Genomic DNA, 15,464 nt, shown 5'->3' with positions numbered 1-15,464 from the left:
TAATTTGTCTGGTGCCCCTAGTCACTGAGTAATCCGCTATCACAGTCTAGTCCAGGGGTTCCCAAAAATATTATCCTTTCCTCTGTAAAATCAAAGAAAATAGTGAAAATAGATATACATACCGTACAAGCTCACAATGTTGTGAGGTTCTAGATCTGCTATTTAAACTGGTACAATAATTGTATGATTTTTATTTAAAAAAAAATCATATGTATTTTTATGTTTATGTCGTTTTTTGTTGTTTTTCTTGTATTTTCCTCTTCTTTCCATTTGCTGGAACGCTGGCGGCCCCCACTTTTGGAAATGTGTGGTCTGGTCTGCATGTGTTTGTGTATGCAGTGTCCTCTGTCACTGTCTTAGACTGTTTGTCCACTTACATCGTCTATTCTAATCAGGTGGCACTTAGTAGATGTTCTGCAGGTGTGCATGCCCAGACGACCACTTAAAAGATCAGTGTTGTCGGTGCAGCTTGGTCTGAACTTCTACAGTCCCTGGACATTAGCTGATCAGAATCCTCTTCACATCTGTGTAAAGTGGTGTGTTTTTGTTAAAATTAAAACTAGGAAATTATGTGGATCTCGGGATCTACGTAGAAAGGGCGGGGCTCCAATGAGGAACTCAGTCTTAGCTCCAATGTGGATCTTGGACTTCAGGTGACCAGCCTGTGACATCAATCATCTAAGACGTCTATGATGTCTATGATGTATGACTTCAGATTTGTACAAGGTTTCACCGGCTTCCCTGATTGGCCAACCCAACACATCGTTGGCCATGGTTTGGCGGAGCTTTGCGTCACGTTAGTGCCATTGCACCAATATAAGTGGTAGCGTGTACAATGGAACTCTCTGCCCGTCTGTCTCCCATTTATGCCCATATACATCATAAACACGACGTCAGCAGTTACTGCCAAAATCAGGTACCCCTGCACCTCCATATTTGGCGCCAGGAAAAATATTGCCTAGGGCGCCAAATTGCCTAGCACCGGCCCTGGGTTTGGCGCTGATCACTGATCAGTCCAGTGGTTTGCAATATTAGGGACACACAGACCCTCTCATGGACGGCTAGCCTCTAGCAGAGGCATAAACACGCTTGCTGTTTAAAAGTTCTATTTTACATTCATTACTGTTGTTCAACAAGGGAAGATCTTTCAGTTCGGGATACCACTTCATCCAGTCAGGAGAGAGAACTCCACATCATATATCCATATCATTTATCACATTAGATTTTATTGTGTTCCAGTCCAATTTTGTCTGCTCATTTATTTTATTTAATCATGTACGATTTCTCTTGTTTATCCTGTATCTGGTAAGAGATCTCTCCCCTGATTGAATACAATTGGTATCCCGACCTCAAAATGGATTTATTTCTGTTAAAAGAGCTGGAGAGATGGGAACTTGTTACTGAAGAAACACTCTACAGTAAATGATTGCTATCAGAATATAGAACACTTACTTTAACAAAAGACATCGCTTACATCCCCTTTAAGTTAACTCTAAAGGATATTGCAGTGCAGTGTAGTTGGCCATTTAAAACATACATTAGACCTGTACACATGGGCCAGTATGGATAGATACATTACACATGTGCTTGTATGCACACCTGTAAACGCATGCACACCCACATGTGCCAGGGCACACATGCAAATGATATCTCTCTCTTTCTGTGTCTCTCTCTCTCTCTCTCTCTCTCTCTCTCTCTCTCATACACACACACACACACACACACACACACACACACACACACACACACACACACACACACACACACACACACACACACGCGCGCGCGCAGGCACGCACACACGCAGGCACGCACACACGGGCACTCAAACACTCACCAGCAGCTCCTCTTCTCTCTGCCTGCACATCGCAGTGCCCACGGCGATGCCTTTCTCTCTCTCTCTTTTCTCTTGCCCTTAGTTCCAACCTCTCACTTTCTATTCACCCCCGTCTCTTCACCTCGCTGTTTGGATAATCCAGTGTTCGACCCAAGTGGAAAAGGTCTTGTAAATGTAGAAAACACTATGAATAATTGAGGAATGTTTAGATTGGATAGGGTAACTTGGGGGTTTTCAGCGTCAAACTGTGGTGGTGGTCGATTTGCGCAGGATGGTTTTCTGAGGCTTGACGGACGGCGGCTTAGGAGGCACACACGGCGGAGGGACGTTCACCGTCGGGGGCGGGAAACTGTGGCTGGCGGAGAGGCCGCCGTTTTCCATCAGGAGTTCGTGAGAGAGCATGTGAGGAGGTGAGGAGGAGTTAGAGGAGGAGCAGCAGTGCATGGGGCTGAGCCTCAGGTCACTCAGCTCGGCCTGCAAGTGGAGATCCGTGTCGTCCACGTCGTACTGGAGGTCGCAGTCCGGACAGTAGCCGTGATACTGAACCTTCTCGCTGAAACGCACTCTCTCTCGCTCCCGCGGCTCTCTGCCGGGCGCCTTGGGGCATTTGTTCGTTTTGTGGCGGAGCAGCGGCATGGGTCTGGGCAACGAGGGCACGAGGCCCGACTCGGAGACCCTGCCGTCGTTGGACATGCAGAACAGCTCCCTGCTTAATGGTTTGACCGGGAAAACGCAGTTCCTCAACAGGGCCCCGTTGGCCTTGGATAGATTCCCTGATAGCACTAACGTGGGATGAGGCAGATTCTTTGTGTTGTGTTCGTCGGTCTTCAGAGGGGTGAGTCTGGGCGGTGGCAAGGGCGGGTGAGCTCTCTTCAGCACGGTCAGCACTGCCGGGAGGCTGACGGGAACGGGGGGGATGGGTGCGGCGGGCAGCCGGAAGAAGTAGTCGTCGGGGCACATCTTCATCTTCAGCTCAAAGCTGGAGGCGGTGGTGGTGGTGGTGGTGGAACTAGAGCTGGAGTTGAGCGTGTCCGTCTTGGAGCTGTCCGTCAGGCCGTCTTCCTCCAGTTTGCAGGTCGCAGGTCAGGGTGTCAATCTCGTGCACAACCTGGGGACAGGAAGAGGAGGTGTCACTCTGACAGGTAAGAGTACAGGATGGATGAGTCAGTCTTACCCATAACACACTGAAAGAATGCAGGAGGAGGAAATAGCCCACCATGCGACAACCTGAACAAGTTGCCAACTCAGCATCACTGTGACAATGGTTACTCGGGGGAAAAATAAGAATTGCATGTGGCAGCCTGAGAACATGTCTGAGAACAATATATATGATCCAAAAATAGCAGATTATAAGCTTGTGAGCTTGTAGGTTGGCAACTTTCGGTGCGGGACACTGCCATACGATTAAGTATAAATCAGGCAACATATGATCCGGTTCTCTCCTGAAGCCTTTGGTGACTCACCTGTATCAACATGTGCAAAAGACACACATTTACTCAAGAGATTGATTCATGAGGTTAAAGATTGATTGAGATATCACTATGACAACGTGACTAGGGAGAGGGGAAATATCACCAGGATTTATGACAACAGCCGTGAGTATGCCAGTCTGACTGAAGTGATAAACTCCCACAATCCCCTGCACATCAGAACAAAGATAAATAACACTATACCAGCCAGCGGTGATATCCTGTGAGTCCAGTAACAAAGAATGTAATATTCTATCTATGCAAAGCCAATGAAAGGAGCATTGTCTCTAGTCTGGGACATAACAGGTAGATAGTCCAGTTATAAAATAAATAGAACGCTACTGTCTATCGTTCGTCAAAAGCTGTTTAAGAAAGAAAAAACTACTACTGTTGGGCAAAAGCTATTTGAAAAAGAAAAAAAAACAACTAAAAGGCGACAACAGCAAAGGGGTCATTATTTACAGAGCCCAACCAGTGTGAGGCCGAGAAAAGTTCATACTGAAAGAGAAGTCCACAGACAAAATGAATAGAATGACATTGACAACCAACTGAACCAGACGGAGGAAAATTATCCAATTCCTTATTGGTATCTAGTCCAGATGGAGTCCCCATAAGGTAGAGATGAGTAATACAGCAAAACAATAGTGTGTGTGTGTGTGTGTGTGTGTGTGTGTGTGTGTGTGTGTGTGTGTGTGTGTGTGTGTGTGTGTGTGTGTGTGTGTGTGTGTGTGCGTGTGCGTGCACATGCGTGTGTGTGTAATGGGATTAGTCTATGTGGGTATGTGCTTGTGCACTGCATGCACAACAATCTACATCGTCAGTGTTACTTTAACTCTGAGAGTGTAGGACACACACACACACACACAGCCACACGCACTCGTGCGTGTGTGTGCGTCTGTGCGACACGCAAATACACACCCATGCATGCACATATACACATAAATGCACTGAGTATGTTGGAGGAAAACATGTCATCTCATACACTACATGATTCATGGTTGATTACATCTGATTCAATAAGCCTGTACCAGTCTGGAAGGCCACCCAAGGACAGCTTTAAAAACACAACACACATACAGTACAGTAGGATACTAAGAAATGTTCGTAAGCAAGTAGCCTTCGGCTATTCACTTCTCCAACACAAGTGATCACATCTCGTCCGCATTATGAGCCGGCATCACTAGGAAAATAAGAAAATAGCACCGAAAATAGCTGGAAGGTGTAGGGATTGAACTGACATGTTTTCGTGAGGAATTTAGCCTCAGGGGCATCAAACCGGATTTTAGTTGAAAAATCAACAACGATCACACACACACACACACACACACACACACACACACACACACACACACACACACACACACACACACACACACACACACACACACACACACACACACACACACACACACACACACACACACACACACACACACACACACACACACACCACTGTTATGGAACAGCATCATTTATTGTGACTCCTTTAACAGTTTATGGGTGTACAAGGGCAAAAATAATCCTGAGTCAAGTCTCAAGAAATCAGGATTATTTTGCCTGGACCCTGGGAGGGAAAGATAAGGTACTTTACACGGTGCTATTCTTAATGCACATAGTGAACAGTGTCTTGCGCATTTATTTATTTTCCTAATCACATGTTGTGTGTTGGTTAAATGTACCATGTTCAGTAGTTAGAATGTAGTTTATTAATTCGAATGTAGTGGTTGGAAAGGGGGCCACCTCAGTGGTTAAGACTGGAAGAACAATTGGGGGAGAGAGAGAGAGAGAGAGAGAGAGAGAGAGAGAGAGAGAGAGAGAGAGAGAGAGAGAGAGAGAGAGAGAGAGAGAGAAATTAGTCACTGGGGTGTGTTATTGGATCAAAAATCTCCATGCGGTCTTTAAAAGGATGATTTACGTACACACACACACACACACACACACACACACACACACACACACACACACACACACACACACACACACACACACACACACACACACACACACACACACACACACACACACACACACACACACACACACACACACACACACACACACACACACAGAATTAATACCAGTGTCCCAGTGTGTGCCCCATGCTTTAGAGTGGGCAGACTGACTGTGGGTGTGCCAAGCATCTGGGATGGGGCTGCCCTCAGAACCAGGCTCCCATCCATCCCTGTCTGAGGAACCAGATAAGTGTATTTCAAATGGATTATATCCCAACACTGGCTTTGATTATAATACTGCCCCAAGGTATGTAGTGTTGGTGTGTGTGTGTGTGTGTGTGTGTGTGTGTGTGTGTGTGTGTGTGTGTGTGTGTGTGTGTGTGTGTGTGTGTGTGTGTGTGTGTGTGTGTGTGTGTGTGTGTGTGTGTGTGTGTGTGTGGGTGGGGGGGGGGCGCTTTGGAATAACTTATCCTCTACATGATTTTCCTGCAAGCGAAAACAAAAGAAAGGCACATCACATGAAAAAAATGCCCTCTTATTTGCAGTTGCCTCCGGTGCTTGTTGTGAGCTGTTGTAATACAATAAAACGAACAAAGAAGGCACAGAGTTGAGTTACTTGGTAAAACACAGACAGTTGAGTGAAGCCTAATTCATACTTTGTTGCGTGACAGTGTCGCTCACCGAACACTGATTATTTCTTTGAAGTAACACATCGCGTCATGTTTTTTTAGTTGACACATGACAAAGTATAAATCAGGCGTGAGGCAGACAGGGATAAGGAAACAGATGCTGTGTACCCAATCCCATCCATAATGTAGGAATCACAGGCTGCTGTGGGCAATAGGGTGTTATTAGGATGACAGGCTTTCATGTTAGGGTGAGAGGTTCAGCACAGCAAGCCGGATACTCGCTACTTGGCTGGTGGAGAAACGTAAACATAAAATCAGGTTAGGTTGAAGCCCTTAGTGCTCTGGTGACAGGGGGTGAACACCAGGGACTGTCTGTGATTGACATCAAAGGAAGAAAACGCAGGGCTAAAGCAACGCCTGCACAAGTGCACATGGATAAAACTGGAAAGAAATTGTCTCTTGGATCATTTTAAAATGATATGAGCCGCCTGACAGCAATTGGAGTGCCTTGATATTTTAACAAGGTGTCTGGAGAGAGAAAGAAAGCGTGAGAGAGAGAGATAAGCAGAGGGAGAGAAAATGAGAGCAAGATGCAGAAACAGACAGATATAGAGAAAATACAGCATGAGAAACAGAACGGAGATTGAAGGAGAGGCAGAGGGGATGGAGATAGATACTGCTACATTGTGTGTGTAGGTACATAATTTGGCAGGAGACTATTGTCAGCAGTCAGCATTAAGATGATGAAATGCAATGCAAAGGGCTGTCCTGGGTGAACCAACTCCACCATTAACTATTAATTGTGATAATTTTTTTCTCAGCTACTTTACTGTAATTAAAGCCTGCATATCAGCAGGCATGTCCCAAGTGCCTTTCATATCACATACATGAGCGACAGGGGAGGAGGAGCTTGCCATGTTGTGTGTGCATCGAATATGCTGTGTGTGTGTGTGTGTGTGTGTGTGTGTGTGTGTGTGTGTGTGTGTGTGTGTGTGTGTGTGTGTGTGTGTGTGTGTGTGTGTGTGTGTGTGTGTGTGTGTGTGAGTGTGTGTGTGCTGTCATTTCAGGCCCCAGTGGGCTGGATGACAGCCGTCCATCTCGCTCTCAGACAAAATGTGCTTAGAAATAACCAGCATGACACACCACCATTATCATATTCCAAAACACTTTTTAAAGACAGACAAAGTGGGCACCTATTTGTTTTGTTTTTTACCTCTTTCAGTTCCTTGGCCACATCCTTGAGGTCCCCAAGAATGGTTTCCAAATTCTCCACGATTGTCTTGATCTCCTTCTTCACTTTCACTTTGGAGACTACAACCCCTGCTTCGGCGTCTGCATTAAATGGTGTCCCTGACATTCTTCAGTTTGTGGCACAAATTCTGTGTTTCGTCAAGGACCTCAATCAAATCCTTTGGCTCCCACAGTGGTGCCACTTCTTTGCACAGTGCATTTTTTTGGACTCTCCTGTTCTGTTTCACTTTCCTCGCCAGTCTATGCTTGACATCTATGTCATACGTTCTCGTTTACTCTCCTTATTGTTTCTTGTTCACTTTCCTCTTCTTCAGCAGCCCTACATCACGCTACAATGTAGCGGAGCGCGGTGACAGCTGTTTCCCGACCACTACGCCTGCGCACTAGACCGAATCACGAATAATCTTAAATTGTTACATTGTACTGATGTTGTCGGCGAAGCGGTGTTTCTCCTCCTGCCGTTACCTTTCTTCACGTTCCCGTTCAACGGCAAAACCTGACGCGGCAGAAATACACGTCGAAAGAGCTCTAAATTCACCATTATGCAAGATGAAAAAAATAAATAATTATGATGGGGGAAAAAATATCATGAACAAAAATGTTAAATAGAAAGGAGGAAACAAACACGGACGGTCATCATCCAAGCCGTTTTTCTTCTGTCGGTCGTTACTGTAATTGTGGTGCATCTTTCCAGACATCTTAAATTGTAAAATAATCCCATTGACAAAATGTTTTAGACCTGTGGTCTGGCCAGGGCAGAGACCCCGACAGTAGTCAGATCCACTCCAGGGACACTTTCCCCCAGAAAATAACCCGTCAGTTTCATCCCGCCTCCATCGCAGCCTCCTTGGAGTGTGTCTGCTAGAGTCAGGGCGGGCGGACTGCTCTCTCTCTCTCTCTCTCTCTCTCTCTCTCTCTCTCTCTCTCTCTCTCTCTCTCTCTCTCTCTCAGATAGAGAGAGAGAGAGAGAGAGAGAGAACCTCCCTTCTCGCCCCCCCCCTCTCTCCCTTGCTGCATGGATGTACTGTAGGCTTGCTGTCTGTCACGCTCTCTGTATGGCTCTCTGTAGGAAAAGGCTCAGTTGTCATTTTGTGTCACACAGGTCACCACTGCAGAGGTAGCCTAGTTGTTTTGACTTTAAGTGCATTTTAACTGAATGAGGCGTATAGGCTATACACGTCAGAAAAGAGAGCAGCTCATTATTAATTACACTTGTCACTTTTCAGTGATTTGGTGTGAACAATGTCTTATTTAGCCTATTGGTCTGTCTGACCCCTTTGACCCTGGACAAAAACAATGTCCATCCCCGGCCCAGGCCTTAGGTGGCTCTGCTGTTTGAAACTACTCTATAGGAGGACCTCTCACCTGTGTGGAAGGTAACATATGAACTCTTGTGATTTTTAGCCTTTCAGTAACATGAATCATGATGCAGTCCTGCAAAGTGCCCATTTGTTGCAGTGTAGATGTTTGAAAGAGGTACTTGTGAGCATTAAAACAGATTAACATAAATACATAAATAAAGTAACAAAAGCATGTCATGTAAATACTCTGTTACAAGTACAAGTCTGTTATTCAAAATTCACTTGAGTAAAAGTACAAAAGTTTAGGCATTAAAATAAACTTAAAGTACTAAAAGTAAAAAGTAGGCCTATTCATTATGCAGAATGTGCCATTTTCACAAGTTTTCAAAATGCCTAAACATCTTTTGAAAATAGCAGATCAACAAGGTCTCACAACCTGTCGATGCGATGCGCTGTGAGCTTGTGTGTATATAGGGCTGAGTGAAGTGGCTAATGTATGTTTTGTAATTCTAATGAAGATCTATAAGTACATTTTCAAATTATTGTAGTGGAGTAAAAGTGCAATATTTGCCTCTGAGATGAGATGTACTGTAGTGGGAGTGAAAGTAAAAGTTGGAAATACTCCAGTAAAGTAAAAGCACCTCAAAACTGTATTTAAGCACAGTACCTGTACATGTAGTTACTTAGTAACTACTACTTTGCAAGTCTTTCCACCACAATAACAGTCGAGCGTGCCATGTATGGATGGTATCATAGTAATTCCGCTTCCTGATTGGTTGTGGTTTAGCCCGCCCCCTCCCCATTGCGGAAGCGAGAGAGTTGAAGTTCACCCTGCCTGCTGTCAGTGTTGTGTAGTTGTGTTGTGTTGTCCTCGGTACAGCTCAGTCTGTATTAAATCCATACAGAACCTGTTGTTCACCATGTCTGTGCCTTTGAGATTCGATGGGAAAGTGGTGCTTGTCACAGGAGCCGGAGGAGGTAAGACTATCCTGATGCAAGTTAGCATAAATAGCTAATTGTCTTGTAATGCATTGCTAACCAGAACATTTGCAACGATGTGGGTCAAAAGTGATTCTCAGGTGATAAGTGCTGACCACCATGAGTAAAGTACTTTATAAGCTTTATCGAGTGACGTTTGTTAGCGACCATGGTTGCATGTCGTTCAAAGCTAGTGCTTTATATTTTATAATAATACCCTCATATCCTAACTCTTACAATCGTAAACTATAGAAAACTACCACACTAAGTTCATTGATAGTGTGGTTTACTATAATCACAGAGAGCAAAGTACATTGTCTGTGTCACCGAGCTATTTGTGTTAAAGGGCGCACAGAGCGCACTCTGATGGGTGATCTGTTGCGCTATTAAGCAGTTGTTTTTGTGACCAAATAAACACTGGTGGAAAAAGTTGTACATTTCTTTACTTAAGTAAAAGTATCAATACTACAATGTAGAAATACTTGGTTACAAGTAGAAGTCCCGTATTCGTTCATTTTCTTGAGTAAAAGTAGCTACAAAAGTATCGGCATCAAAATATACTTAAAGTACCAAAAGTAAAAACAATCTTTTGAAAATAGCAGATCTCACTATGTGAGCTTGTAGAATGGCTATTTTCAAATATCCAGAGTTTAAATGGGGCTGAAGTGGTTAATGTATGTTTTGTAATAATAATTCAAATCTACAAAGTAACTAACTTTTCATATAATTGTAGTGGAGTAAAAGTAAAAATATTGAAAATTGGAAATACTCCAGTAAAGTAAAAGTACCTCAAAATTGTACTTAAGTACACTACTTAGTTACTTTCCACCACTGTAAATAAAAAAAAACTCCTATAGATGTTGCTGCTGTCTTATGATCTTTTTTTTAAAACAATATCAGAGGGGGACTTTCTCTAATTAAAGTGGCAGCCCGCAGTGACAGCACTGGCTTTTGCAATACGCTAGCCTTTGATCAAAGTTTAGACTATCATAGATGTATTTTATCTAGTCTGACTTTTACTTTCGTATCAGTCAGACTCGATCAAATACATCTATGATAGTCTTGATCCAAGCCTAGCAATACACATCTCCCTAATTGCTTTGACTGTGACCGTGGGTCTCAAGCCACTATTGTGTGTGTGTACTTGTATGTATTGTACATAACTTTGTACATATAATAACTAGTTACGTATTGGCTTTAGGAGCTACCCTGGGCCTTGACAAAGAAAAGGTGATGGCATGTAACACTAAACTGAAAGAAACTGATGAAGTACAATAATATTATTGTACCTTAATTTTATTATTCTGTGCAGGACTTTCAGTTGTGTTTACATTTTCCATTTAGGCAACAAAGTGTAAGTGCAACGCTGCCTAAGACAGGCAGACAACACTTTACTGTATACTGTACTGTAATAATACTTTACTAAACAGTAAAGTACAGACTACAAAGTGTAGTTTATAGATATAAGAAAAAAAAACAAAGTCACATAAAGCAATATCTGCTAGGGTACAACTATATCATCCAAATAACAATTGAATTATTGTGAGGCTGCAACCCCCAGTGTTGGCTGAAACTTGTTGGCTTTCAGTGTTCCACAATCAGCTAGCCAAGCAATACAGGCCTTTATAATGTGTGCTACCAGAAGAGCTGCCTTTAGTGTTTCTCCTTTTTTGATATCTGTAACCATAGATAAAGGTAGACGCCACCTCCGGCTCTGAGGCGTCTGTATCCCGGCCGGCATTTTGGAGAATGCAAGCTTCCTGACTACTGGCCAATCACAGCGCGTCTTTTCCGGGATGTGGCAGAATCTAGTTGTATGAAAATATAACAGGATATTTTTATACAACTAGATTCTGACAAGTCCCGGAAAAGACGCGCTGTGATTGGCCAATAGTCAGGAAGCTTGCCTTCTCCAAAATGGCGGCCGCGATACAGGTCGCTCCAATGAACTGCAGAGGCCAATGAGGTTTCTATATGTATGTGTGTAACTGCCTAAAGAGCATCTTCTGGTTTACTACTCATCAGGTACCTGGTTGAGTGCTCTGCTGTTTTTCAAGTTTTACATTTTCTTTCCTCAGGTCTTGGCAGAGAATATGCACTGGCTTTTGGTGAGAGAGGCGCCTCAGTTGTGGGTGAGTGAGATATTGACTGTGTCCGAAATAATTCTCTAGTCCCTACTAGGGGTGTGCCGATACACTAATTTCACGAAACGATACGATACGATATTTGGCTCACAACTTCGATACGATTTCGATACGATACGATACGCACTTTTTTTATTATGAAAATATATGGAGGAGAAAAAAAGAAAATGCAAACAAATAATTCTGTTTTTGCATTATTCAGACATGCAAACTTGTAGCTTTTCAGCTACAATAGCCGTTTTGAATCCAAATAGTATGACACCTGACCCGAAAAAAAAACATGTTGTCACTCTTTTCACTTCGGGGCCGTTTGCATGCCTGATTATTATGATTGTAAAAAAAAAATTTTTTTTTTTTTTCAAAAACGATATTTTTTTTTCCCAAAACGATACATATCGTCGCGAAAACGTATATCGCGATATATCGCGGGACGATATATCGGCACACCCCTAGTCCCTACACCTACACACATCAGAGCCAGACCAATGCCAGATTTTTGTGTCCGATCCTGTTTTTGGAGAGTCAAAATGCTAAATTAATTGCAATCAATTGAAAAAAACTTTTGATTTGATGAAAGTTTCTATTTGAGAACATTTAATTTACAAAGAAAATTAACACAAATAACTTTTTGATAGATAAAAAATAGACACAAACTGAACTTCCATCCATCTTCTACGACTTATCCGGAGTCGTGTCGCTGAGGCATTAGTTCCAGCAGAGAATCCCAGACTTCCCTTTCCCAGGCCACATCAGCTACTTCCTACTGGGGGATCCCGAGGCGTTCCAAGGCCAGCATGGAGATATAATCCCCCCCCATCTGGTCCTTGGTCTGCCCCATGGTCTCTTCCCAGGTGGATGTGCGCCAAAAAACCTCCCCAGGGAGGTGGCCAGTAGGCATCCGTTCTAGATGCCGGAACCATTTCAACTGGCTCTTTTCCACATAAAGGGGTAGCGGTTCTACTCTGAATCTCTCTCGGATTACTCTTTCTATCTCTCTCGGATGACTGCCCTATCCCCGTTCACTTTGGAGCGTCACGCTTTGAAGACTAACTTTAAGTTTCAATGTAATGTCTATGTAGACGTGCGTTTCACGCTTTTCCTTAGCGTCGTGGAGCTGGACAGCAAAAAGCGTGGCTCCAAGACAATTTTCTCTGTTGGAGAAGGCTTCGGTGTCTACATTTTTCTTTATTACACCAAGCAGGCACACACGCTGATGCGTGAGTGACAGCGGCCACTCATAACCTCGGACACGCCCATTTTTTTTCTCTTAGCGTCATTTTTGCGTGATGTTTCAATGTGTACACAGCTTTATGGAGATGCCAGCCACCCTCCAGAGAGCTTGTGTCAGCAATCTCATTCTTTGGGTCATGACCCGCATGTCACGACCATAGACGAGACGAGAGTAGGAACGAGATTTATGCCTTCCGGCTCCGCTCCCTTTTCGTCACAACATTGCCGTACAGTGAACACCCTACCTCTCCTGCTGCTCCCATTATCTGGCTGATCTCCCGGCTCTTTTCTCCCCTCACTCGTGAACAAGACCCTGAGATACTTGAACTCCTTCACTTGGGTTAAGTACTCATTCCCCACCTGGAGTACACTCCAACCGTTTCGTGCTGAGAACCGTGGTCTCAGATTAAGAGACAAACTGAACTTTATTTTATTTAAACACTTAAGCCCTATTCAAACATTTCCCGCTTTTACTATATACTCCTTTTCAGAGCTTCCGAAGTACAGACTGTTTGAAAATTGTTTGAGCCAACATGTCTGTCTCGAGAGACTATTTGTGATCCCCAAGTGATCCCGCTGGCAGAAAGACAATACAAAACAAGAAGCTACACTGTAACTAAGAGCCGCAGCTTGATGCATTCCACACATTCCTGGCGTATATCCTGGCTATTATTTATTTAATTTATAAAACTGCCGAGCCGATGTTTTAACAAAAAGTGCAAAATGAAGTGAAATCAATACATTTTTAAAAATTTAATTCAAGTTTCTATTTGAGAACATTTAACTTATAAGCAAACACATACATTTATAAACACAAATAATGTTTGATAGATAAAACAATGAACACAAACTGAACTTCCATCCATCTTCCTCTGCTTAGTCAGGTGTTGCAGGTAACGGTTACAGCAGAGAATCCCAGACTTCCCTTTCTCAGGCCACATTAGCTACTAACTGGGGGATCCTGAGGCGTTTAAAGGCCAGCATGGAGATAATACAGTAATCCCCCCCCATCTAATCTTTTCTCCACATTTAGCCATTATGCCAATTCCTGATTTTCCCACACACTTGTGTAGTCTTGTCACTCACTGCTGACTCCTACTGTCCCTAGAGGCCAAGGAAAAACCTCTGCCCCACAGTTTGCACATCGGCCTGATTTTTGCTAAACTAATTTTTTGATATTACTCCTACAGATATTGTAAAAAAAACAAAAAAACATCACGCCAATCGGTTAACATTATCTCTATAGTCATGTGATAAAGACAGATCTGTCAGATCTTTCATATTCCATCCTGAGTGGCTTCCAAAGTTTGCAGGAGTGGCCCGTTTTGAACAAAATGCCTCAAATCATGAACGCTGCGTCCAATTGCTGTGAAACTTTGCATGCACATTTCCATTACGCCAAAGCAGAAATGCCACCCTACATTTTTTTAATCGGCCTCATGGTGGCGCTATAACAGGCTGATTCACGTTTTGGCCTTCAACCGTCAAGAGACAATCACATTTATTTCCCCCTTGGATCATTACAGAACTTCATTACAGAAGTCCAAACCTCACCCAAATAATACACATTATTTCTGTGCCACAACTTTGCACGCACGTTCCCACTAAACCAAGGAAGAACTTGACTTGACTAAGGGCTGTCCACAGACACCAAGAATGAAATCTATAACAATGCCTATAACGATAATCATGAGAGCATCCACACTGATGAATCATAACACATTGTGTAAACTTTAGTGCCAGCAAAGCACATGCTGCATGCTGAGCCCTAACATGTATATTGATTGGTAGCTCAGTCTGTACAGCACTCGCCTTTGGACCACAAGGTTCTATTGCGCTCCACCTCAGCAATTAATCTCCCAGGGATATACAGTAGCACATTGAAAAGGGGATAGACACCCTTGTTCTCAGCTGATACTCAATGCAATACGTTGCACAGAGAAAGAGAAAAATAAAACCAGAAGAGAATGTGTTTTCAAACATTTTCAAAGACGAGGAGTTAGGACAATTCAACGCTCCAACTTACAAGAGTTATCTTTTGAAGACACATTTTATTTTTACTTTAGTATGATAAGTCAACATCAATTTGATGGTATCTTGGCGAGCTGAAAATCTCAGAGAGGGGGACCCCATCAGCACCATTGACGGCAGTATGTGTCATGTAAAAGGATTTTTTTAATGTGTAATTAGCATCTTTATAAACACTGTTTTATCAAACAGGGGATTGAGTTTCTCAGCAATGTCATGATCTGCCATGTTGAATGTGATGCCTTGTCAATTCAAATGAATACTGGTTGGCTGTCTGTGTTTCTATTGTTGTCGTTATAGTTGTGATTTTTAGAACAATATGTTTATAGTTGTCATTATAATTAGCATTCTTGGCGTGGATGGCTCTTTACTGACACCCTCTGTAACCTTAATCATCAGAGGAGAAATTGCAAAACTGACCCCAATATTGCTAATCTTTTTCTTCTTTCTTTACAGTGAATGACCTTGGGGGAGACATTAAAGGGGGTGGGAAGAGTTCTGCAGCTGCTGATAAGGTGGTAGAGGAGATAACAGCCAAAGGAGGCAAGGCTATAGCCAACTATGGTGAGTTTTTTGTACTGGGCCCAGTTCTTCTACTCGTTGTCACCTTCTCATCTCATTATCACTTATCTTCAATTTACAGTA

The 15,464-nt window shown here is 43.2% G+C and overlaps 2 protein-coding genes across 2 annotated transcripts in view; one reads left to right on the top strand and one right to left on the bottom strand.

The window, feature by feature from the left end:
* Window positions 1-2,077: 2,077 nt before the first annotated feature.
* prr16 (proline rich 16) lies at window positions 2,078-7,244 on the bottom strand (the record flags this gene model as incomplete). The annotated part of the gene is given in 3 exon segments (XM_084055131.1): window positions 2,078-2,908; window positions 2,910-2,945; window positions 7,101-7,244. Coding segments are annotated over 3 exon segments (1,011 nt in total).
* Window positions 7,245-9,255: 2,011 nt separating this feature from the next.
* hsd17b4 (hydroxysteroid (17-beta) dehydrogenase 4) overlaps window positions 9,256-15,464 on the top strand; it is a 36,787-nt gene continuing 30,578 nt past the window's right edge. The window contains exons 1-3 of the mRNA XM_084055668.1: window positions 9,256-9,417; window positions 11,496-11,549; window positions 15,276-15,383. Of these exons, the coding sequence (XP_083911794.1) occupies window positions 9,360-9,417; window positions 11,496-11,549; window positions 15,276-15,383 (220 nt within the window). The 5' untranslated portion in view covers window positions 9,256-9,359. The remainder of the gene's footprint in view (window positions 9,418-11,495; window positions 11,550-15,275; window positions 15,384-15,464) is intronic.

This window comes from Gymnoscopelus microlampas (assembly GCF_963454915.1).
Source record: "Gymnoscopelus microlampas genome assembly, chromosome: 4".
NCBI lineage: Eukaryota > Metazoa > Chordata > Actinopteri > Myctophiformes > Myctophidae > Gymnoscopelus > Gymnoscopelus microlampas.
Note: the sequence above shows the minus strand (reverse complement) of the source record. Positions and strands in the feature narration are given on the sequence as shown.